The sequence below is a fragment of the Dermacentor andersoni genome, chromosome 1, assembly GCF_023375885.2.
Source record: "Dermacentor andersoni chromosome 1, qqDerAnde1_hic_scaffold, whole genome shotgun sequence".
NCBI lineage: Eukaryota > Metazoa > Arthropoda > Arachnida > Ixodida > Ixodidae > Dermacentor > Dermacentor andersoni.
The window spans coordinates 110,108,222-110,131,545 of record NC_092814.1 but is presented as its reverse complement, the minus strand read 5'-3'; the positions used below and the strand labels follow the sequence as shown (position 1 = coordinate 110,131,545).

The window sequence follows — 23,324 nt, the reverse complement described above, 5'->3', positions numbered from 1 at the left end:
TGTACGCCAACGACATAACCATTTGGACCAACACGGGATCATTCAAAGAAAAAGAAGAATGACTACAAGAGGCTGCGACCTGCGTAGAGAACTACGTGAGGGCAAGAGGTCCAGCCTGCTCCATCGAGAAATCTGAGCTGCTCAGAGTCTGGAGAGGGAAACAGAATCGCATGGTCCAGACTAGCGACGAGCTCAAGCTTGGCGTCTACCTCGAGGGAAAACTAATACCGGAGAAAACGCTCATAAGAATTTTGGGCATGTGGATACAGTCGAATCAACGCTGCTCACACATCTTCGCTCTACTCAAGACATCAACTCTACAAGTCGCTTGCATGATAACGCGCATCTCCCACAGACGCTCAGGCATGCAAGAGGAAGACACGCTAAAGCTGGTTATGAGTCTGGTGATCAGCCGGGTTATCTACAGTCTCCCGTACTACAACCCAATCAGGAGCGAGGTTCAGCAGATAGACGCGATCATACACAAGGCATACAAAACCGCACTCCACCTACCACAATGCACATCTACGGAGAAGCTCTTGGCACTAGGACTTCATAACACTTTCAAAGAACTTAGAGAGGCACAACATGGGGGGGGGGGGGGGGGGGGGAGGTTGCTCAGCTGCGCAGACTACAACAGACTCCTTCTGGCAGGGAGCTTCTGCAGAAGCTGGGATGGCAGCGAACAGATGCAAGAAACCCAAAGAACCGCGACTATCCCGGACAAAATACGAAACACAATCAAGGTGGCTCCCATTCCCAAGAACATGGACCCCAACCTACACGAAGAACGCAGGAAGGCGAGAGCCAAATACATCCAAAAGTCACTAGCTTCCCAGGCAACAACGGTATATGTGGACGCAGCCACATACACCAGAAGGGCGAGGCAGACCAACTCCAACGCAGTAGCGGTGGTGATAAACTCGGACATGCGAGAAATTGTCAGCGCATCTCTACGGGACTGCACAGTACTCGAGGCTGCAGAAGCGGCCGTCGCTCTAGTGGCAGCGGAGGGCTATCGGACTAGGCGGTCCTTAACAATACTAACCGACTCCCAAACAGCATGCCAAAACTACATGTTAGGCAGAATAGGTAACAGAGCACTCCGCATACTCCGCTCTGAAGATCACAACACACAAGACCCAGAAAAAGAACAACCAATTAGACACACGATAGTGTGGGCGCCGGGTCACACGGACGTGGAAGGCAACCGTGAGGTCGACAGGGTAGCTCGAGGATACACTGCATACTGAGCACCCTCTGCCAATGACCTCGGGGAATCCGAGCCAGTCCCCAGAGAATACTCGGCTATCCTAAACCACTATAAGGGCAGCAGGAAGCGGTACCCCCCGCCACATAGCTCTCTCACTAGAGAGGACTCCGTAGCTTGGAGGCTGCTGCAGACGAGCGCATATCCGAACTTAAACACACTCAGTAAAATACAACCCACACAGTACACTGACAAATGCCCGTGGTGCCAGGAAACACCCACACTCTACCATATAACGTGGGCCTGCCAGAAAACAAATGCGGCACCAATAATACCAAACCCGAGTGCGGAGCAATGGGAAGGAATGCTCTCCAGCGACCGTCAGGATGTCCAACTAGGGCTGATCCGACAGGCCCAGCTGGCAGCGGCATCCAGCGGAGCCCTGGACTAGGGGCAGACGGCCATTGCTAAGATGGAAGACACCATCTTAGCATCAAATTCATCAAATTTTTCTAGAGCTCAATAAAAATTTTTTCTCCTCCTCCTCCAAGCATGCGATGAATAGCATCGGAGAGACTGGGTGTCCTCGTCTGACCCCTTTCTTTATAGGTATCTTTCTATTTCTGGAGAATTAAGGTAGCTGTGGAATCTCTGTAGATACTTTCCAAAATATTTACATAAGCGTCCTGTACTGCTTGCTTTCATAATGCCTCCATGACTGCTGGTATCTCGACTGAATCAAATGCCTTTTCGTAATCTATGAAAGTCATGTAGAGACGCTGATTGTACACTGTGGATTTCTTGATTACCTGATTGATGACGTGGATGTGATCCATTGTAGAGTATCCCTTCCTGGTAACCTGCCTGTTCCCTTGGTTGACTGAAGTCCAGTGTTGCCCTTATTGTATTGGAGATTATCTTGGTGAATATTTTATATAATATTGGAAGTAAGCTAATGGGCCTATAATTTTTTCAATAATTTAATGTCTCTCTTCTTGTAGATTAGTATAATGTTGGCATTCTTCCAGTTCTCTGGGACCTTTGAAGTCGATAGACAGTTCGTATAAAGGGCCACTAATTTTTCAAGCATTATGTCTCCACCATCTTTGATTAAATCGACTGGTAGGCCATCTTCTCCTGCCGCTTTTCCTCGTTTCATGTCTTGCAAGGCCCTTCTAACTTCATCGCTAGTTATAGAAGGAGCCTCACAGAGCCACAATTCTATTCATGGCCCTGACTGCTGCATACTGTTAATGGCAGCTGTAATTAATAATGATGATGATGATGAAGTTTCATGTCATAAACCTGCATGATCAGCTATGACAGATGCCTTAGTGGAGGGTGGCAGAATAACTATGACCACCTTAGGTTTTGGAATTCTGACGCAATTGAAATACAGCATGGTGTTCAGGTATTAAACTCGTAACCTTGTGTTAAAGAGCAGACTGCCATGGTCACTAAGCCACTGCAGCAAGTAGAGGTGGAAAGCAAGAGCTTGAGTGTTTCGAGATTTTAGGGTGTGTTGAAAAAAACCAATGGAGGCAGGCTCAATTAATCCAGAGCCAACATATCCAGGAGCCCTTGCGCATATGATCTGGCCTCCACGGTGACAGGTGCGCTGACTTCAGCATGTGGATTAAAGATGATTCTCAATCCAGAGCCTTACTGGATTTCCTGCATGATTGAGGGGTTGCATCCATTTTATGAATTTTCTTCCTTTTTCTTTTTAATGTACTACTATGCCTTAAAGAGCCCCTGAAATGATTCGGTCAAATTTTGTAGACGCGTAGCGTACAGCTAAAGTTAATCATTCGCACCACAATTTGTGTGAAACGTCTCATATTAAGAGAGCTACGGACGATTACAAGTTGCCCTCTTCCGTAGTCATGCATTTTCTCCTCAACTCGTTCGCCGAGTGATCGGGGCTAAGCTCCACCTTCACTGGCTCTGCGTCATAATGGCACGTCGTGTCGTCGACTTCCAGTTCTCTAGGAGCGAGCGCACAAAGCCTCTCTAAACTCTCCGCCAGCTGCTTGGCAGTCGATCCCAGGCGAGAGATATCGAAGCAGCGTGCGTTGCGAGCATTCTGTCGCAGCACCGAACGTGTCGTATTCCAGTAACCACAGGCTAGCTGGGCGTTTTGACGGAACGGTGGAGGCATAAACTCAAGCTGATGAAGGAACTTTAGCGTAGACGTACGTGAGCTGCCTGATCGGTCTCCACGGTCCAGCCACCCGTTGGCACAGAGCTTAACCAGCCAAACAAAGAGCTAATATTGCTCTAACCAAGTGTAAGGCATTTTAAACATTTACAAAAACGTGTCAACAATTACACTCTTGCGAAAAATTTACACCAGCAGCAAAGAAGAATACATTTTGTTACTGCTACTGTGTGTGGTTGAGCTCTATGTCACCAGGTGGCTGCACCGTGCAGACCATTCACATTTGCGCTTCTACTCATCCTGTGAAGCAACACGCAAGGGGACACGGCCAAGCCCTGTCCCCTTGCGCTTGCATTTACCCTAATACCAAACTCGCAAAACGCTATTGTGTGAGTAATCTTCCGGTGTAAAGTCACGGCCACAAACGTGCAAATCCTGGCGCCGAACGAATAGAGGCAGTCCAATGCGCTGCACCCAGCCCGCTTGTCTGCTGCCTTGCAGAGGGGCACGATGTTGCAGCTTGACATATTGCCAGTTGCTACGTTTGCAGTCCACAACTCAACAAAGTCGAATCATAGTGCTTGCGGAAAGACTGAGACCGACTCTGACCGCAAAGCTCTCGTCAAAGTGAAGCACGTTGTAACACAAGCAGACGACGCTTGCTGTGTGCCGGAAGTGCTTAAAGGGACCCTAAAGCGAAACAATAAATCAGTTTAGACTACTGGAGCATTGTTTGAGAATGCTGCAGGCAGTCATTTAAAAAAAATGGTTTGATTATTAGATGAGAAAATGAAGGTCCAAGTATCAGTATTTGAATTTCGCGCCGAAACCCCCGCGCTGGTACGTCAGCATGACGTCAGGGATTCCCAAGTATGTTTTCGCATTTGGGCCGCGTTGGCTGGATAAAGGTTTCTGAAACTTGCCATGTTTAATATTTGGTTCCTTTAGAACACAGTGTAGTCGATCTGTACCGCTATATATAATTAGTAGGCCCTAGAAGATGCCATCAAAATCCAAGACGTCACAGCCCCCAAGTGCAGGAACTCAAGTAGGCGTCGCCACCCGTATTTCGTTCTTGCCCTTTTTCTGGCTTACCAAACGTCTTATCGTTGTAAGAGTGGTGTTTTTGGTGTTGTAGAACGGTAATTTACTGATGCAGAAGAAATCATTTTTCACTTTAGTGTCCCTTTAAGTGTAGTGAGAAATTGTTCTTGTGCATTCTCGTTCTGTTACTTTCTTTTTATAGAAACAAATTAACAAATATTCCAACTATTACAAACGTCATTTGTTCACCATAAAGGTGGAAAAATTATCGATGACACGCCCAGGGCAGCCAATCGGATAGCTCGCCCTACTGACTTCAATTGGGTGATTTACGTCATATGGGTAGGGGCGGCTGAAAATTCCGCCAAGCAGTGTGCTGCGATTGGCAACAATGAACATTTTTAAAACCTTATAATAAATTACGCACTTTACGCGGAGCACTTAGATGCATCAATTAATGATGAGAAGGACCTACTCTAACGACTCAGTACGTTTGTTGAAAATTGTCAAAATCGTTTCAGGGTCCCTTTAAAGGGGTACTGAACCACTCCTCGGGCTTGATGAAAAAACACATTTAGTGGATAGCTTGAACTGCTGTTAACACCTCAGTGAAATTTTGCAGTCGTGTATGGCGAGTGGGGTTCACAAGCAGTACAAGTCACATTTTTCTCAAACATGCTCTTTACAAGCAGAGGCTTTCTCCTAATTCGTTTCGAAGCTGCCAGTGTCTTGCATATGTTGTCATATGCAAAATTCCCATATATGGCTGCTATTGGCCGATAGCTGACATCAATCAAGAAGGATGTTTGGATCACTGTACTTCGTCCTACTGTTACTGTTTATAATAATTGACGCAGTTTACTAAGCAGGCTGAAGTAAGCGAAAAATCTGTGTTCCGAATTTCGATAACAATTACTCACTTGCGGAGGAAGCTGCCTATCGTCTGCTCACGCTCAGTCGCGGCCATCCATGTAGGAATGAAACTTTAGCCACACTGCTTATCGATGTCATAGCCATCGGTTCTCGCTGATTTTGGTTAGTTTTGAACAGTCAACTTGTCTTGAACCATGTGAAACTTAAATCCAGAACACGTACACTACCTCTACCACACCTTGCAAGGAATGGCTACAAGGGATGCGTGCCAGCCCGCGCTCACTACTGGCCAGCGTTGCTCCAAGCCACTCCTGGCTAGACACCTTGGCAGACATTGCTTCGTATTGAGCTATTGATAACTCTGCAAAACGTGCAATTTGGATTTGTCTACTATCCCTGCAGGACAAAGCCCGTCTGCACCATGCAACATAGCCAGACTGGAGCACATGAGTGCACATTCCAGCCCTGCTGTGCACATATCAAGCACACTAAGTTGTCCATAGCTGCGTCTGCTGCCTAGTGTGTATAACGTGAATGCCGCAGGGCGCTGCCACGAACCCTCTCGTCAAGATATGTCAAAAACAGAGTGCTCTGATTGGTCTCTGGTTGATGACATGGCTCAGAGGCGTGATGTCGTGAGCCAGTCTGAGCGCATATGGAGCGCCTACATATGACTAGGACAGGGCGTCAGGTTCCTCATTGTGTGAGTTTGTTGCGTTAAGAATCCTTTGAATGTAAGTCCAGAGTGTGGCATCCATCACTGAGCCGGTGTGTATGTTGCCAACATACTCGCACAAGCAAAGACAATGCTTTGTTCAAGCCATGAAAATTGTGTTATTGTCGTAGAGATAAGTGCAAAAGGAAATATGCTACTCATGCCATGTGGTATGAAATAAAAACAGCTGTCTGCAGCTATCTAGCACTCTGTAGCACAGCAAAGTGATGAAACCAATGTTACTATAGTAACAGCGACTGGAAGTATTGTTAGGTACGGGACCGTTTCCTGAGCCTGCTTCGAGTTCACCAGACCACATCGAATCGCGTCACAGCTAATTAAGAAGTGCAGAAGCACATCTACCCCGTTCCCGAGGCGCGGCACGTGCAAACAAGTTGGCGTCCCCCACCTCGTGCGCCGCAGGGGAAGCTATTCGCTGTTTGACTCTTCCCGAAAGTGTAGCGGGAGCCTGGCACGGTTCCAGGTAACGCAGGTCCTGAGCAAACCTGCTTTGCAGCACTGAAACGTCGCCCCCTTCCGCCTATTGTGACAGCGCTTGCAAGCCAGCAAGGCAATACCGCAGAGAGAAGTAAGCACTCGGACAATTGGGGCCCAAGGAGCGACCCTCAGCGCCGGGTGTGACACAATCGCACGGGCGCCTACCATTGGCCGAAAATGACACCTGAGCGGGCTCGCCGATTGGCCGAAAATGGCGTCACCTGAGCGGGCTCGCCGATTGGCCGAACATGACGTGACTTCGAGACACCGAAGGGATTAAAAGCCAGAGACCGGGAGCAGCAAAAGAGCATTCCTTCATTCTTCTCTTTCGATCTTCTTGCCACGTGCCGCAGCGTCCGAGTTGCTGCCGGCCCGTAATGACTTTATGGCTGTTAATTTCTTTGTACTCTCACTGCAAATAATGTAAATAAACCTCCAGTTTTTCATCTCAAAGTCCTCCTCAACCTCGGCCAACTCCCACACCCAACGGCAAGGTCCAAAAATCTGGGGGACAGCAATTGGGATTGTCCTCCAGATCCAACAACTGGTTGAGAGCAGTGGGATCGTCCTCAACTCCAACAGTATGTATTGCCGACAGCACCCGTCAATTTCTGCTGAAAGAACAACACAACATGTGTGGCACCACAACCGGCGGCGCCCCACTCCTTCTGAATGGAGGATATTGAAGAGGAATCAGAACTATAAATATTGCACTCTTAGTATTTACGCTTGTACTAGGTCTTCTGAAAAATTGTTTTCATAATATATTTCTAGGAGGCACAGTACTCGTCCCAAGACCTTTTTGAGGCTTCAAAGAAAGTTTGTTCAGGACCCTTTTAAGGCATCCAGCTCGGGGGGGAGGGGGGTGCATATGAGCCATACTTGCCTTTCTCACTTTTTGTGAAAAATTTATAGAACAAATAAGGCTCAACCGCAGAACTGGAAAGATCAATGTGGAGCAGTTGTTTTTTTCTTCTTCTTCTTATTATTATTAAAGTTTACTGTAGGTTCATGTACAGGTGATTGTATTTTTAATGAAGTAGGTGCCAGCATGTTTTGTCTTAAGCATTTTTTTGTAGCCTTATAGCATGTTGGCTATCTTTTTTGCAGGATATCATTGGGTGGAGTGAGTGACCAAGCGGACATTAGAGGTCACCGCAGGACGTACATTGGTTCAATGCCAGGCAGAATCATTCAAGGATTGCGAACTGTTGGTGTCAAAAACCCGGTGTTTCTGCTGGATGAAATTGACAAAATGGTGAGATGAGTACTTTTGGTGGTGGAATATATCATTTCTCATTAACCGCCATGGTAGGTAAGTGGTTATGGCGTTGTGCTGCTGAGCTCGAGGTCGTGGGTTTGATCCCGAGCGCAATGGCTGTATTTACTTAGATTTAGGGGCACGTTAAAAAGATATTCTACCGTTTTTAAAGGACCTTCTACTCTGGCGGCAGCTGTGTATGGGGCAGCAGAGCGCGGCCACGCAGGCCCCATCTTGAAAGTGATCTGTTGTGGGTAGAGTCTAGGTGCACTGAGGGCTGACAGCTCCGTGTGCATTGTGTTCTTGTCACTTAGTTCAGGTTGAAGCAAGAGGCAGCATGAAGGTCAATTTGCGTGCTGCTGCTGCTCTTTCTCACACCAGCATTTTGACAGCGAGTGTCTGCAGTCATCGAGTGCAATGTGTTTGTTTTCCTGTGCGTGCGTGACACCATGCATGTTAATTTACTTAGTAAGGAAATGTTTACCTGTTCATACGGCCGATTAAACTACTATCCTTACTTTGTACAGCTGTCTAATAATTTGCTATCACAATCAATGCTTCACCTTTCGGGCGAAACTGCTACTTTTCTTGCACTACTTTCAGAGCCAAATTAAAAATATATAGCCTTGTTTATGTGATGCAAGTATGCTAATTTCTGCCAACATGACACAAATTCTTCTCATTCCCACCACAATTCAATGACATGTTCCAAGCGGTAGACAGTTTCTTTAAAGAAGCCCAGGTGGCCAAAATTAATCCGGAAACTTCCACTACGGTGGGCCTCAAAATCAGGTTGTGGTTCTGGTTCGTAGTACCCCAGAATTTTTTTTTTCATTAGTCATACTCTGCACTTCAGATTTTTGTTAAACTTTTTTGGTTAATACATGTTATAAACCTTGTGAGCTGTTCAAGTGAGAGCTTGCTTGAATGAGCTTCAGGGAACTTAAGGGTAAGGGCAGTAATATGAAATGTGTACGCAGGAACTAACTGTCGTGAAGAGAAGTTAGACAATGTCAAGTTGCAGGCACAGATTTACTTGGTATGCTTACAGGCTGTAGTGCTTTAAAGTTTATTTGTTTGCTTCACTTGTGCTTGCAGTATATTGAATGTTGTGAAGTGGGTGACCACGTAGTACCTATGCACCTCCTCAGACACACTGGTTTGCAGGCCAGCAGTCTAGTACTAAAAGGAAACCACTGCACATGATTGCTTTCTGGCAGCAGCTATGACTAGAGCATGAGTTAGTTTAGTTGGTTCTCTCTAGCTTTGGACACAAAGTCAAATATATCGCCATCCCAGTTCAAAGTTAATGTGTGTGGGAGCATGAAGGCCACAGTAAATTGTACAGTGCTTCACAACTGTTATGGTGCACGCATTACTGAAAGTGAGCTTTTGAAAAAAAAAAACATGTACAATAATGACTTGGGAGATTTAGGATCTTGTCATGGAAATAGTTCTTGCAACTAAAACGTGCAGACATGAAATATGTTGAACCAGAACTTTTTATAGTGGACTGTGGTGGCATTCCAGCTTAGAAAAGTTTGTTCCATCTTAGAAGTTTACTAACATGGTGCTTACTCATATTTCACTGTGATATTTATTTATTTATTTATTTATTTAAAGATACCTTACAGGCCTCAAAGTGAGGCATTGAGTAAGGGGGGCAGTACATAGAAAATACATTGAATACAAGACATCTATAAACCGTATCTGTTTACAACCTACAACCAAAGTACAACTGAGATGAAAAAAGAATTATTTAGATCACGATTCACTAGGGAAAAGAAGAAACATAAAAAAACATAATATAATAACAAGGAATAAATCACACAGATTGTTTTCAGTGAAGTCGTGTAATTAATAAAAACAGTAATGATGAAAAACAATGACAGAAAAGTTACGGACGCGACATTCCAACGAAACGGTAAACATAGCGACATAACAGTAATAATGCGAAAATAAGCTGTAAATATAGTGCAAGTATAGAAAGCATTGTGCGACAAACGTAAAACTTCACTTTTCTTTAGTCATGTATTCAGTCAAGGCATCGCGGAATGAATCGTAGTTAGATTGGCTTGCAATGCTGTCCGGGAGCGAATTCCATATTCTGATAGCATGAGGAAGAGCAGAGTAATGGAATGCCTTTGTAGACCCGTAAAGGCGGGCATAGCTGAAATGATTATGAAGCCTATGTGACGTGGAGTAGGGTCGTTTCAAGCATGCGGGTGTTCGAGTGGAGTGAAGGAATTTGTGGAACAGTGTTAAAAGGGCAATGTCTCGGCGAGTGCTCAAGGATTGTAATGAAAGCTTAAGTTTTATTTGTGTAACACTAGACTGGTAGCTGTAATCGTTTATGATGAAGCGGCTTGCTCTATTCTGGATCCGTTCTAGCGTTTCAATTAGGTATTTCTGGTGAGGGGACCAAATGGGAGATGCATACTCGAGCTTGGGACGAACGAGAGTTAGGTAAGCTTGCTTGCGAACATTTGAAGGAACATTTCTTAAGTTGCGTCGCAAGTACCCCAACGATTGGGAGGCATTAGCTGAAATGGACGTGATATGCTCTGTCCAAGAAACATTTGATGTGAATAGAACCCCTAGATACTTATATTGTGTAGCTATTGTAACAGTGTAATTGTTAATATGGTAGGGATACTGTGAGGTTGCCGACTTCCGGGTAAAAGACATTACTTTGCATTTTGTGGTATTTAAAGTCATTAGCCATTTATTGCACCAGTTATTGATTTGTTGAAGGTCTTGCTGAAGAACGAGATGATCATCTGAGTTTTTAATAGGGCGATAAATTATGCAGTCGTGATTCAGTTCTTCATTAATATTATTTACATATGTAAATAATATGAATGAAGAACTGAATTTTACACATGCATTATTTGAATTTATTGCCTATAATGATGTTTTTCATTGGTCTTCTTCCCTTAGACCCCAGGCATCCATGGCGACCCTGCTGCGGCTTTACTTGAAGTCCTGGATCCTGAGCAGAACTGTGCCTTCATTGATCAGTATCCTTGTGGCATTTTGATACCTTAGCTTTAAATAAGATAAAAAGCTTTGTGCACTTCAGGAGTGGCTTTTAGCTATATAAATGTTCAGCTTGAGTTTTGCTCTTTAAAGCAGTTTTTACCGCTTGCTGAAGACAGTTCCTGTTTGCCTAGAGTCAGCGGCTGATGAAGAATGCAGTGGCAGATGGCCCTCTAACGAGGGAATGTGTTTTTGTACATGATCGAATCACCTTGGCCTAGTCTCCCTCTACCTCCTTTGTATCCATGTCCTGGCCTCCATCTTTCTCAGGTGCTTCCTTGTTGTGGAATTCCTCACCCTGCTGAGTGAACTTTTTGTTTGGTGGAAGTGATGCTTATCTTTGAAGGGATCAGTTGGGCCACTCAGCTTTTCGTGGCGCATCTTCACAGCAGTGGCATGTGCCTACACGAGGAAGGGGGGAAAGTGTGAGGGGTGGCGAGGAGGTTCTTTGGACAGGAAGCCTCGGGAAGGCCCTCTCTTAATCCTTTTTCAGATGCTGCATTTGTTCGGTGAGCTGTCTTCTGCTTCCCTGCACTGGGTGGCTTTGGCTATTAGTGTGTTTGGATCATAATTATGGTGTGCTCATTGTTGCTGAACAGCTTGTGCACTCCTCTCTGCTGGTAGCATCTGTGAGATGCCTGTTTTTTGTGGAGGGACAGGAACATCATGCTTTATGTGAGGAACCTATCCTGCATTCTTGACATGGCACTGACTGTAGGGAGGGTTCAGCATTTTCTGTAAAAAAAAAAAAAAAAAAAAAAAAAAAAAAAAAAAAAAAAAGACCTCTACTAGTACATCGGATATTTTAATAGAATTCAGTTTTGAGTGAAAAGGCTTAGTGAAAGCAAATTTACCAGACAGCTAAGACAGCTGATCGGCGTGCAGCTATGGGCCTACAAGCACTCCGGTGCAAGGTGCCTGGCAAGGTTGAAATTTCATGTCAGTCAGTCTGCTGCTTAAGTAATCTTTACCTAGAGCAGTGAGTGGAGCTTTGGCTTGGGTCTTTGCAGTCTTCGTGCTGTGGCCACTGTGGTGGATGGAACTGGGCAACTTCAATGAGGCTAATGCTGTGTCATATCTACATAGTAATTTTTAGAGGGCAGCTCTTAGGTGCCCGTTCCTTTGTTTTGCGTCAGCGTGGTCCCTTAATTGGTGTAACCGAGTGAACGAGTACAGCGAAGGATGAAAGAGCGAATGCGGAGTGCAGTAGGGGATGAACTATGGCGATAGCGAAGAGAATGAGAAGGAGAGCGGAGAAGGGTACAGTGGGTTCGTGATGTATTGACTGTGAGGTGGAAAGTGGAGAAGGAGGGTATGGCAAAAGCATGAGAAGAAAGGCATAGTGCCTCGCAAGACGTGCTCTGCAGCTACGACTGGTATGAGATGGCACCGGAGTAGCGTGCCGTTATCTGTTCACCGATGGCATGCGTCGAGCGCGTTGATCAATACCATATATGGAAATAAAGCACTGCATGAGCGAAGGTTTGTCTGTGGTGGCTGCTGTGAATCGCACCTACACGTCACCCATGTGCTGCCTTTCGCGATCTCCTGATTAGCGAGGCACTCCTGCCACACTTCGCTCCATTTGCAATGTGCCACACGAGACAGATTGTACGCCCCAGCCAATGTATCACGAAATGAAAACACGTATGGAGCTGGACTCAAATTTTGCATTAGGAGTGTTGTAATCGTCTGTAAATATTTTTCTGTATTATTCATTGCATCTCTGTATTCACAGAAGGCTACAATGTCTCATTCTATTTGTGTTCGAATATCAAATGCAGCCACTCATAATTTCTGCATAGTGACATCATCATATGACATTGTGCCTCTGCTAGACTGTTTCTCTAAAGCTTTGTTGTTCTGTGTATCGGATGCAACTGCAGTGTCGAAAAGCAAGATCTGCTGTCATAGTGCATGTTTCAGCAGCAACAAATTTAGTGAAAAAATTTATGTGAGATGTGTAAAATTATGTGCTTCTCCCTTTTTTAAGATAGAATTTGGGACTTATTTATAGGTGTAATTCTAAATAGTTATTTTTTTTTTGCCCCAGCTCGCTGATTCTTTTCCTGACCTAAATTTTCCAGCTACTTGAACATCCCTTATGATCTTTCAAATGTTCTATTTATTGCCACAGCCAATACAGTTTCCACAATTCCAGCAGCTTTGCTGGACAGGATGGAGGCAAGTCAGTTCTTTACTGTGTGTGTCATTTTTGATGATGTCTCCTGATAATTGTTGACATGCATTTGTGACAGTTGATGTTACAGATCTGCTTCTCTGACCATTCAGAATTTGAAATTGCTCTACTTTTATGCTATTAGTCTTGTTTCTTATCAGGACAAACCACTTAAGGGCCATGTTTTACCCACATAGTGTCACTCGGCGCCAAGATGGGCATACTGTATTCAGAATTTCTTGACTGGTGTCACGGATTCTATACTAAAAGAGTATTGTCTAACCAGATTTTAAAGTAAAACAGGGGGAAGGCGGGAGATGGAAATTCAAGACGATGAGCAAAACGAGAAGGAGGTAAAAGCTGGAGCCAATGTTTCGACAAGTGGACTTGGAAAAAGACAAGTACACTTGTCAAAATGTTGGCTCCCACTTTTACCTTATTCTCGTTTTCTCAGATTTCAAAGTATAAATACCAAAAAGCGAAGCAGTAGTTCTAGCTGCATTAAGGACTGAACTGAAAAGTAATGTTGCTGTTTCTGTTTCTTTGACATGTAGGTCATTCCTGTGCCTGGTTATACTCATGAAGAGAAAGAACACATAGCTCAAAACCATCTCCTTCCTAAGCAACTGAAAGAGCATGGTATCACAACTGATATGATGCAAGTGACGAATGAAGCACTGAGAAAACTTGGTAAGCTTTAATCTTTTTTTTTTTTTTTTCTAAACATGACATGTTTACAAAAACTTTTCTCAGCTGGAGAGCCACTAGTAATTGAATGTAGTGTGTTCCTCGTGGAGTGGGCCCTTCACTAAAGCCACTTGCAATAGAATTGGAGGTGGAGGGCTGGAGTGGTTTTTGCCCCACCTCTCATCCATCAATAACTTTCACTGTTTTGGTCACATGTTTTGTAATGTGAGCTCTTCTGAAACCAATAGCGTTTAGAGCAGCTCGACTGGATCAACATAGTGTTATAGAATTCGGATGTTTTATTTTTGACAATGACTGTGATAATTTTTAGTATCCTTCACTGTTAATAGAGAATTTTAGTGTGTCCGGTATTCCAGCAAGTGCGGGCGGCTTGCCAGATGAGCAGGGGCATAAACGTGAGCGGCCAGATTGGTGGCGCCAGCAGGTGGTGCAAAGCTGAACCACACAAACCAAGCCAATTACTATATTCTGCTTAGCTGCTGGTGTAAATTTTAATTTTTGACAGTGGTGTAATCGTGTTCACAATTACGCCACTGCCATAAATGTGCACCAGCAGCGAAGCAGAATATAGTAGGTCACTGCAATTTTAGCACTGTGTTCTTCTGGTTGAGCTCTAGGCCACCAGGCAGCTGCAGCACTCCGTCCGCTCATGTTTATGCGCCCAAATGCGCTCAAACCACACCCGTGTGCCGGAATAGTGGACAAGCTAAAAGTCCCTAATGATAAATATGGCTGATCTAAATAACTTAACTCTCAATGCAACTGTACCATCCACCTTGATGTTGTAATAGTAGACACAAAGTATAGTACTTCGTTACTCTTGACCAGAGTTGCGGTGTGGGTCCCTCCATTCCCTTCCCACTCCATGTTGAAGAGTGGAGATTTCATTATTCTTGACCAGAGTTGTGATGTGGGTCCCTCCATTCTATTCCCACTCCATTTCGAAGAGTGAAGATTCCCCGTAATTCCACTCCTTCTAACTCCTTGGAATGGTGAGTGTAGGGCCATTCCCAGTCCTGGGGTGGTAGAGCTGATTCATTCTATTCCTCCTATCCCAGTAAATTAAACACTTTATTTAAATGATTTACTATTTGTGCTTTCGTGCCTAGTGACTAAAACATATTTATGAAGTCATAACAATGTTACAAATAATGTTAAGTGTTTATTTCCTGTACATGAAGAAACCTGTATGCTTTGCAACCAGTTATCTCTGCATCGTGTTTTCCCTGTGATCTCTATAATATCTACCGTTCTTCTAAAGCGTTTTCTCAGTTTTGGTTTTGGTAAAGATCTCTCTGCTGATGTGTTGTGAAACTTCAACAGAAGCCATTTAAAGAAGCATGCATAAACACTTGGATGGTGGAACACATACATGCTCCCGGTAGAGCAGATGCCTGGTCAATACAATATCCTTACGTTAGGAACTTTAAACTAACACGTATACAAGATATCATGAGAAGCCAACAAACAAAGACACCAAGGACAACACAGGGGAAATTGTACATACTAATTGAAATAAAGAAATTGTAAATGAATGGAATTGAAAGTGAACGAATTTGACATAATAGTTCTCCGGAAACCCGCAAGATGGAGAGAAGTAATTAAGGGAAAATGAGACATCTACCCAATCGGAGCAATTGCTACAAAGGAAGCCCCTGGTTCCTTGAAAGAAAAGCCTCACAGCTGAAGAAAAATTCTTTGTTGACAAATTCGACTTCGCCCTGCTATCTGCTAGCCGCCTGGTTAGCTCAGATGGTTGAGCAGCTGCCCCGGAAAGGCGATGGTCCCGGGTTCGAGTCCCAGACCAGGATGAATTTTTCAACTGCGAGGCTTTTCTTTCGAGGGACCCATATGGGTTTCCTTTGTAGCAATTGCTATGAATGGGTGGATGTCTCATTTTCCTTTAATGAAAGTGGTTGAAAAGACAACTTGCTGCAGGTGGGGAACGATCCCACGTCTTCGCGTTAAGCATGTGATGCTCTAACCAGTTGAGCTATTGCGGGTGCCGTTTCGCCGTCCACTTTCTTGGGTACTTATGTTTTACTACTAGAACTAACCTTGGGAGTGTTAGCCAGCTCCACCACTCACAAACCTCGGTAGTGGATGTGGAACATCCTTTCTGCCGCAGGTGTCACGAGTATGTGATCTTCTTGGGTGAAGGCAGCTAGTCAATAAGCCCACTCATGCTACCTGAAGGCATCAGTGTTGCCGGATTCGAAACCCTCGTTATAAATGAACGAGAAGAAAGGGGGTTAACCGAGGGGCCCAATTTTTATTAATCATATCATGAGAAGCCAACAAGCAAAGAAGACACCAAGGACAACATAGAGGAAATTACTTGTACTTATAATTGAATTAAAGAAATGATAAATTAATGGTGATGAAAGTGCATGAAAAAGCAACTTGCCGCAGGTGGAGAACAATCCGTCTTCGCATACAACATGGGCACTTTAATTTTCATGAAGTGTTTAATATACAATATATGTACTTTATTTTTTTCATGAAGTGTTTTAGTTCTACCTGAAAATTTTATTGTCTTGCTCATCAAATAGCCTCAACAAACATGTCTGCTACATGGGTTAGAAATTGCGAATATATGACGTGATTGCAAAATATATTCAGTTTTTATGATCCAAATATCTCCATGACATGTCAATTTAGGGTGACAGCCTATCAAGTGGTCGAATTTTCCAAATTCCTTCCTTGGTCCTTACACGAAAAAAAAAAAAAAGAAGAAAAAGCATAAAGACAGAGAAAAGGTTCAGTCACTCTCTAGAGTTCTTCATCATAATGTAAAGAAAAATGGTGTGCAATGGCTGGGGTTTTCGTAAGTGCGCTTTGACGTGTTTAAGCGATTTTTTTAAAATTTTGGATTAAGTCTGCGTTTTCACACTCAGGCATGATACCAATTTCAGACAGCAGGGTGCATCCGATTTTGCAAATACTAGCCTATGGCTGCCCGCTCGTAACCGCTGAAGTTAGTTTCACTTTAGCTGCACACGCATTAGGCAGTTCACGACCACATCACACGCTGCAATACCAGGCAAAGCTTGCTTTCTAAATAAAATCCACCATTTGAAAAATGTGCCTATTTGAAAAATGTGCCTATTTTAAATGTGCAGTCCATTTTTGTTTGTCTCCTCTGGTTCTAACTTTATTTGAGCTTACCTTAAATAATTTTTTGGTAAAGATTTGCAAAATATTTGCACCTTAGATTTCACTAAACAGGGTATGAGTGGCTTCTGTATGATTCAAGGAATGCTGTAAGATCAACCTTAATGCTCTGCCTTACCTAGAACACGAGGTTCGAGACTTCAAAGTCAAGAACCAGGAAAACACTCTTTCAAGTTTCTACTTCAGAACCTCACAACTCGTGTTCCAGGTAAGGCAGAGCAATAAGGTTTGTCTTAAGGCATTCCTTGAATGATAGGAAAGCCATATTAATACCCTATTTAGCAAAATCTAAGCATCAAATGGTTTTCAGATCATTGCAAAAAATAAATAAAGGACATTTGCATAATATTAGAAACAAAGCGGATAAACAAAAATGCACTTCATGTTCGAAATAAGCATATTGCATATATTACAAGTTTCCAGCACCATCCCTCGAAGAATAATGATTTGAAAAATATTGGGTTAAAGACCCACATCCCCCTTAAGTACAGCCAAGTGCAAAATAATATTACACCGATGTGCATGTTATGCGTACAGCTATATTATTATTTCACTTTGATGATGGACATAGAAGCAAAGCGTATTGATATGCTTGGCAAGACAATCTATTGTTTCACTTTCAGTGGCCTATTACAGGGCACAACTTTTTCTACCACACCTCCCTGACCACCTGATTCGGCTCGTTCTCGATACTAGATTGTGTGCGAAAAAACATGGTGTGCATTCCAAATCACTTTAGACTCGTGCAAGGTGCAACCGCTTGCAAAGTTATTTTTGGCCTCCATACTTGTGTCGTAAGGCATGTTCTCACTAAACAGAATCATTCTTTGCTACTAAAAGTTGCTGTCTTTAATTAAATGCACTTCAGCCTTGTAGTGCAGAAATCTTTCCTTGTCTTCAGAAGCACAGAATGTGTAGAATACAATGTTGTCACCTATAGGGAGGTAGTGAAGCAGCTGGGATCGAGTGAAATTTATTAATATAATAAATTAGCCAAATGTAGTTTATTATAATTGATAATTTTACCGGTTTTGTAGTCTCACCAGAAATCAGCATTTAGTGCTTCAGGACTATGTGCCCACTCCATTACAACTCCATTCCGGAATCTCGGGTTCCCGTTCCATCTGCCCGACTTCCAACTCTGGAGTTGCCAATCCACAGCTATGCTCTTGACAAGCAGTAAACAGACCTGTTATGTAGGCAAATGTCCACAAATATTAAGATGCTGTGAGGTTGCCTGTGAAAATCAGAAACATAAAGTGTAATGTATAGGTAGCATAAAAGCGCACTTTATCCTTATCAAATGTTTCTGCCCTTAGCAGGTCACAAAGTAACAACTATAGTCAGTGACAACCTGAGAATTCAGCAGCAAGTGCATTTAATAGAGAATCTGTAAACATGCATAATCCAATTACCTCTCCTTTCTTTTGCATGTGATCCCAACCCTTGCCTTCACATTGGTCAACCATTGTGGTGGTATAAGCCTCCTCAATGTAGGTGTGAGGAGGGTTATTTGGGATATAAAAATGGTACCCAAAGCTCCTCAGCAGCAGTGCGCACCTTTCAGTTAGCATTAACATGGATTATGGTCAGAGGGTTCTTTGTATGTGCATCAGTACAGCGCCTTTTTAAATTCTTTAAAAGCGGGCTAAGCATGCTTTTATGGAATGAGCTTCTGCTGAATGCGTAGGTTGTTACTGAGTATAGCGTAATTTGATATCCCATCTTAATTCTGCCAATTGTGACTTGTGTAGACAGGTAGTTTAGCAGTCTTACAGTGTCACAATTATGATATGCCCAGTGGTCAAGTACACAAGAGAGGCTGGAGTGCGGACATTGGAGCGCAAGATTGGTGCTCTCTGCCGGGCTGTTGCTGTGAAGGTTGTTGAAAATGAGACCATCTGTCCTGTGGCTGTCGAGCAGGATCAGCTGTCCAACCAGAGTGCAGTCACCGTGGCTGTGGCGCACCCTCCCTCTCTCCCCATCGTCATTGATGAAATGGCCATTGAAGGCATTCTTGGAGTAAGCTGCCATTTGTGACTGAGAGGAATAACCCTGGGCTTCAAGACAGTCACACTGTTTAATTATTATAAATCGTATCATGCCATTACCACTTCCAACACCTTTATGGACCATAGAGCAGCAAGGGTCTAAGAGCCGGCAGCTCTTCTGTGTATAGAATTGCTTCTTTAATTTTTTTTCTGAAACATTATTAAAAGACAGTCTATTGGATGCAGCGGCCCTTCTAATTGCATATTTTGGACAGGCAGGCACACACAGCACAGTTCTCTTCTGGTTGCTAGTCAAAATTGTGACATAGTGATTGCATGCTCTTAAACAGGGTAGAACACTTTAGTAAGAAAATGATGGATTCTGACATCATTTGAACCCAGGTGGCAGCAGCGTTATTGCCATATCGCCTTCTCTCATTAGAAAATTGAAACTCTATATGCAAAGTTTCAAGTAGAGCTTGAAAACACACACAACTGCATCTGTTATGATCTCAAAAGAAAATGTTAATGCCTGGAAGGCGGTCTGTTTGTCAAGCTTCCACATGATATGATATGCGCTTCCCCAAACATGATGAGAGAAGGTAAGATCAGAATTTGTTAGAGGAAAGGCAAAGAGGTCGGCCTGAGCTAGTATGCTCTTGCCTACTACTCTGCACAGGGTAAGGAGGAAGGAGTACGATAATGAGTGATGAAAAATGATCATGAGGACAGGAAGGAGGGATGCATATATGCAACAATCACGTAACACAGTGATTTCCTTAGTTTCAAGTCTAGTCCGATGCTCTGCAAATAGTTCATAAGACTTTGTAGCTGTTTTTGCTTTGGGGTCACATTTTGCAGCCAAAATAGTACTTGCTGACAATGGTTGCCTTTCAGTGCCTGGCAGTGTAAAAGCCAGTACCTTCCGCTCTCGCACATCTTGAAAGAACACGTTTTTGAGTCTCAAGCACTTGGCAATGTTCACAGTTCACACATGCTGTATGGCTGTTAAGGTGGCCATAGCATCCAGTGAAGGCAAGGATTTTATAAAGACTCATTGGCAGTCAACATGCCTTTTTTTCAAGACAAGCCTGAAAATTTCACCCGCAGGTTGTAAATGATCTGAAATTATTTATGGATCCTCCTAGCACACCAGCACTTCAAGTGCAGTGGACTTGACTGAAAGATTCAAGCCGTGACAAGTTGATGTTAGCATCGCCTGACTAATAATTCACAATAGAACATCTCTGTTATCACATTTTTTAGCATGTGCTTAGTATGCACAATTAGGTCAGTTACTCCAAAAATGTGACTCTCTTTAAAATTATCTTAATGAGCAAGTGCTTTAAAAGGGCCCCTCACCAGCTTTGGCCATTTTAAACATACAAGCACAGTGCATACTTCATGCGTTTACAATCGTGTCTGCTAAGTATTACAGCACTGCGTACCGCAAAAACAGCTAAAATTTCAAACCAAACGCTGTGCATCCTCTCTCTCGACGAAGTGTTGCATCCAGCCAGGTAACATGCACCAGTTTAGAAAGGTAACACGCACAAACACAGTGACGTAGAACACAGTCCTAGCAACATCACTCACCATGGCACGTTGCCGAACGCACAACGTCCAATGCAGAATGCACAACGCTGCCACTGTAAATTTGCCATGCAGCAATAAATGAAGTGAAAAGAAAAAAAAGGAGGCAGGGGTTGTCACGTGAACCCAATGCGGTCCCTTGGCACCGGTATGGGAGAAGGTAGGGAAGGAACCTCATTCGCAGGCACTGCTTGAGGTAGAGAGAGAAAGTCTTCGTTAGCAAGCAGTTGTGCTCGCCACTTGGCGGTATGGTAATAGCGCATTCAATTTCTTCTACTTGCTCCAATAATAAATTGATTTATAAATTTATTTCACTAGAACAATCCCTAGACAGCATGATAGAACTTCTAGAATGGGGCCTGGTGAGGGGTCCTTTAAGATATATTCTCCCTAGAAATGCAGTTCAGCTTACACATTCAAATATAAAAATAAAAGCACATATTTCACTGCCCCTGCTTGGTCTGAGTATGTGTGGGCTGGTGTCAACATTTATTTGCTTTCCTTTAGCCTGCCTTGTGTATGCTGTTGTTGGCTGTGGTGTGTCGCAACATGATACCATATTACTTTTAGGCCACACATTTAGGTCACATTATTTTAGTGGCTGCTGAAGACGGTGCCGCGGTAGCTCAATTGGTAGAGCATCGCATGCATAATGCGAAGACATGGGATTGTTCCCCACCTGCGGCAAGTTGTATTTTCATGCACTTTCATCACCATTAATTTATCATTTATTTATTTCAATTAGTAGGTACAAGTAATTTCCCCTTTGTTGTCCTTCGTGTCTTTGTTTGTTGGCTTCTCATGATAAGATTAATAAAGATCGGGCCCCTCGGTTAACCCCCTTTCTTGTTCATTCACATCATTAGAGTTTTTAAAGATTGATCTTACTCTAATATAGAAATAGCTGCCATAACATGTAAAACTCAAGTGAATAAGTAAATGACTGCTTGAATGAATGATTGATCGACTTGATTTCTTTGACTGGGAGGAAGGTGTGGCTAATTGGCTTGACATCGGGAATGGCAAAGCAGCGCAAACGACCAGGACAGAAAGGGAGACATACAGAGACGCACAAGCACTGCTTTCATGCTTCTCCCTTTATGTCATTGTCATTTGTGCTGCTTTGCCATTTTTTTTGGTTTCTTTATATTGTTTGTCATAGTACAGAATAAATTTTGTTTGTCAATGAAGTGGTCGCTGCAGTTATCCTCACAAGTTGCACTTGTCTATCAGTGAAGTCCACCTAAAAGAAAGGATCTTCCCACATCCCATTGGATATATATATAGTTTTTCTTTTTTAATCTCTAGTGTAAAAAATATTTTACTACTGCTTTGGTGTACTCTTCAGATGCAGTTATTTGGGGACTGTGGCTGCTAATTATGTTATATAATTTTGGTTTAAAGAGGTGCTTGCATTATTTATTAAATGGACATAGCAAACATCGTCACTGCATGCAGTTCTAAACTTTCATGTAAAATTGGTTATTTTCTGTTGCGTTTTTTTTTCCCTTCCTAGCATTTTTGAGGAGTCCACAAATACAGTAGAACCTCGTTCATACGTTTTGGAAAAAATCGCAAGAAAAAAAACGTACTAACGTGGAAAACGTACGATCCAAAGTAACAAAAATTTAGACTCAACTATTGTTGACATCTACGTAAAGCGAAGCGTCGCACGGATCGTCTCGGCACGAGCTGCCGACGCGCGTGGAGCTGGTAGTGCTCCGGCGGCCCGAAACGCGTTTTGTTGTTTTTCTATTGCATGGTGTTTTAAGAGGGGCACGGGGAACCGAAACGAAATCGAGCTGGTGGGCGACGCCGGATGCCGCCGAAGCAAAATGTGATGCCCACATCGCACCGCCTGCAGCAGGCAACGGCGGCGTGTTTGGATTATCGCCCACTAAAAGCGCGCAATACGCTACCAATGGCACTACGCACCACGCACTGTAAAACAGGCAGGTGAAAGTGCTTATCGCAATAGGTTTGGCGGCGATAGCTGCGAAATAACTGCGAATGCGGCCTGCGACGGTCCGGGCGGAGATTTGCTGGTACCGGAATAAGAAACTGTGCGCGCCGTCGTTTTTACGTGAGTCGGGCGGCTATATACCCTTGTCGATCGTGCGCGCCTTGCAAATTTTTTTGTTTACATGAGATTTAGCGGCCGGAAAACGTATACGATCGCAGTCTGCAGCAGGGACCTATGGTGCGTTTCGGTTATCGACTGTTAAAAGCATGCGCTACGCTTCCGACGGCACCACGAGCTGTGAAACAGATAGGCGAAGATGCTTATCGCACTAGGATTGGCGGTGATAGCTGTGAATTCCGCGTGCAACAACTCTGGAGACAATTTGCTGGTACCGAAATGAGAAACTGAGTGCATGCCGGCGTTTTCACGAGAGACGTGTGGGCGAGTATTGCGGTGAAGCTGCCGAGCCGGGCAGCTATGCACTGTCCTCGATCGCGCGCGCCTCGCGCATTTTCTTGTTTACATGGGATCTAGCGGCCGGAAAACGTATCGTACGATCGCAGTTTGGCGATGTACTAAACGTTGGTGCCGAAAAATCGTGTTTTCCTGGGACGTATGAATCCGTAAAAAATGAGCGTTACTCTATGGAGTCATTTTTATGTTCTTGATTTCGAATGTTGGCGCTGGGAAAACGCACGTAACGGGAATGTATCAACGAGGTTCTACTGTATTATGTTTGACTTAATGCTGGTGTAGCTTTCTGACAGCTACTGCTGCTTTGCAGTGGCAAGAAGTGCAGTGTAAGCTTATTGGTATGTCAATTAGGGCTTCTTTAGGGTGGTGGGAACCATTAAAGGGCACAAGGAAGGACACAAATGCATGAACTTACTGCATGCATTGCTGTTGTGTGTGCTT

The 23,324-nt window shown here is 43.7% G+C and overlaps 2 protein-coding genes across 5 annotated transcripts in view; both read left to right on the top strand.

Annotated features, from left to right (window-relative positions):
* The window catches only part of LOC126545612 (lon protease homolog 2, peroxisomal-like), a 101,039-nt gene that overhangs the window by 51,005 nt on the left and 26,710 nt on the right, over positions 1-23,324 (top strand). For all 4 annotated transcript variants that reach the window (XR_008608688.2, XM_055061888.2, XM_050193532.3 and 1 more), the window contains exons 10-14: positions 7,612-7,759; positions 10,703-10,782; positions 12,889-12,985; positions 13,535-13,670; positions 18,664-18,884. Coding sequence is in view for 3 of the 4 variants with exons in the window: in XM_055061888.2 (XP_054917863.1) it covers positions 7,612-7,759; positions 10,703-10,782; positions 12,889-12,985; positions 13,535-13,670; positions 18,664-18,884 (682 nt within the window). In the remaining variant the exon portion in view is untranslated. The remainder of the gene's footprint in view (positions 1-7,611; positions 7,760-10,702; positions 10,783-12,888; positions 12,986-13,534; positions 13,671-18,663; positions 18,885-23,324) is intronic.
* Positions 689-1,835, top strand: LOC140215438 (uncharacterized). The gene is made up of 2 exons (XM_072285994.1): positions 689-1,244; positions 1,287-1,835. Exons 1-2 carry the CDS (start codon positions 690-692, stop codon positions 1,659-1,661), a joined length of 930 nt encoding a protein of 309 aa, XP_072142095.1. The 5' UTR covers position 689; the 3' UTR covers positions 1,662-1,835.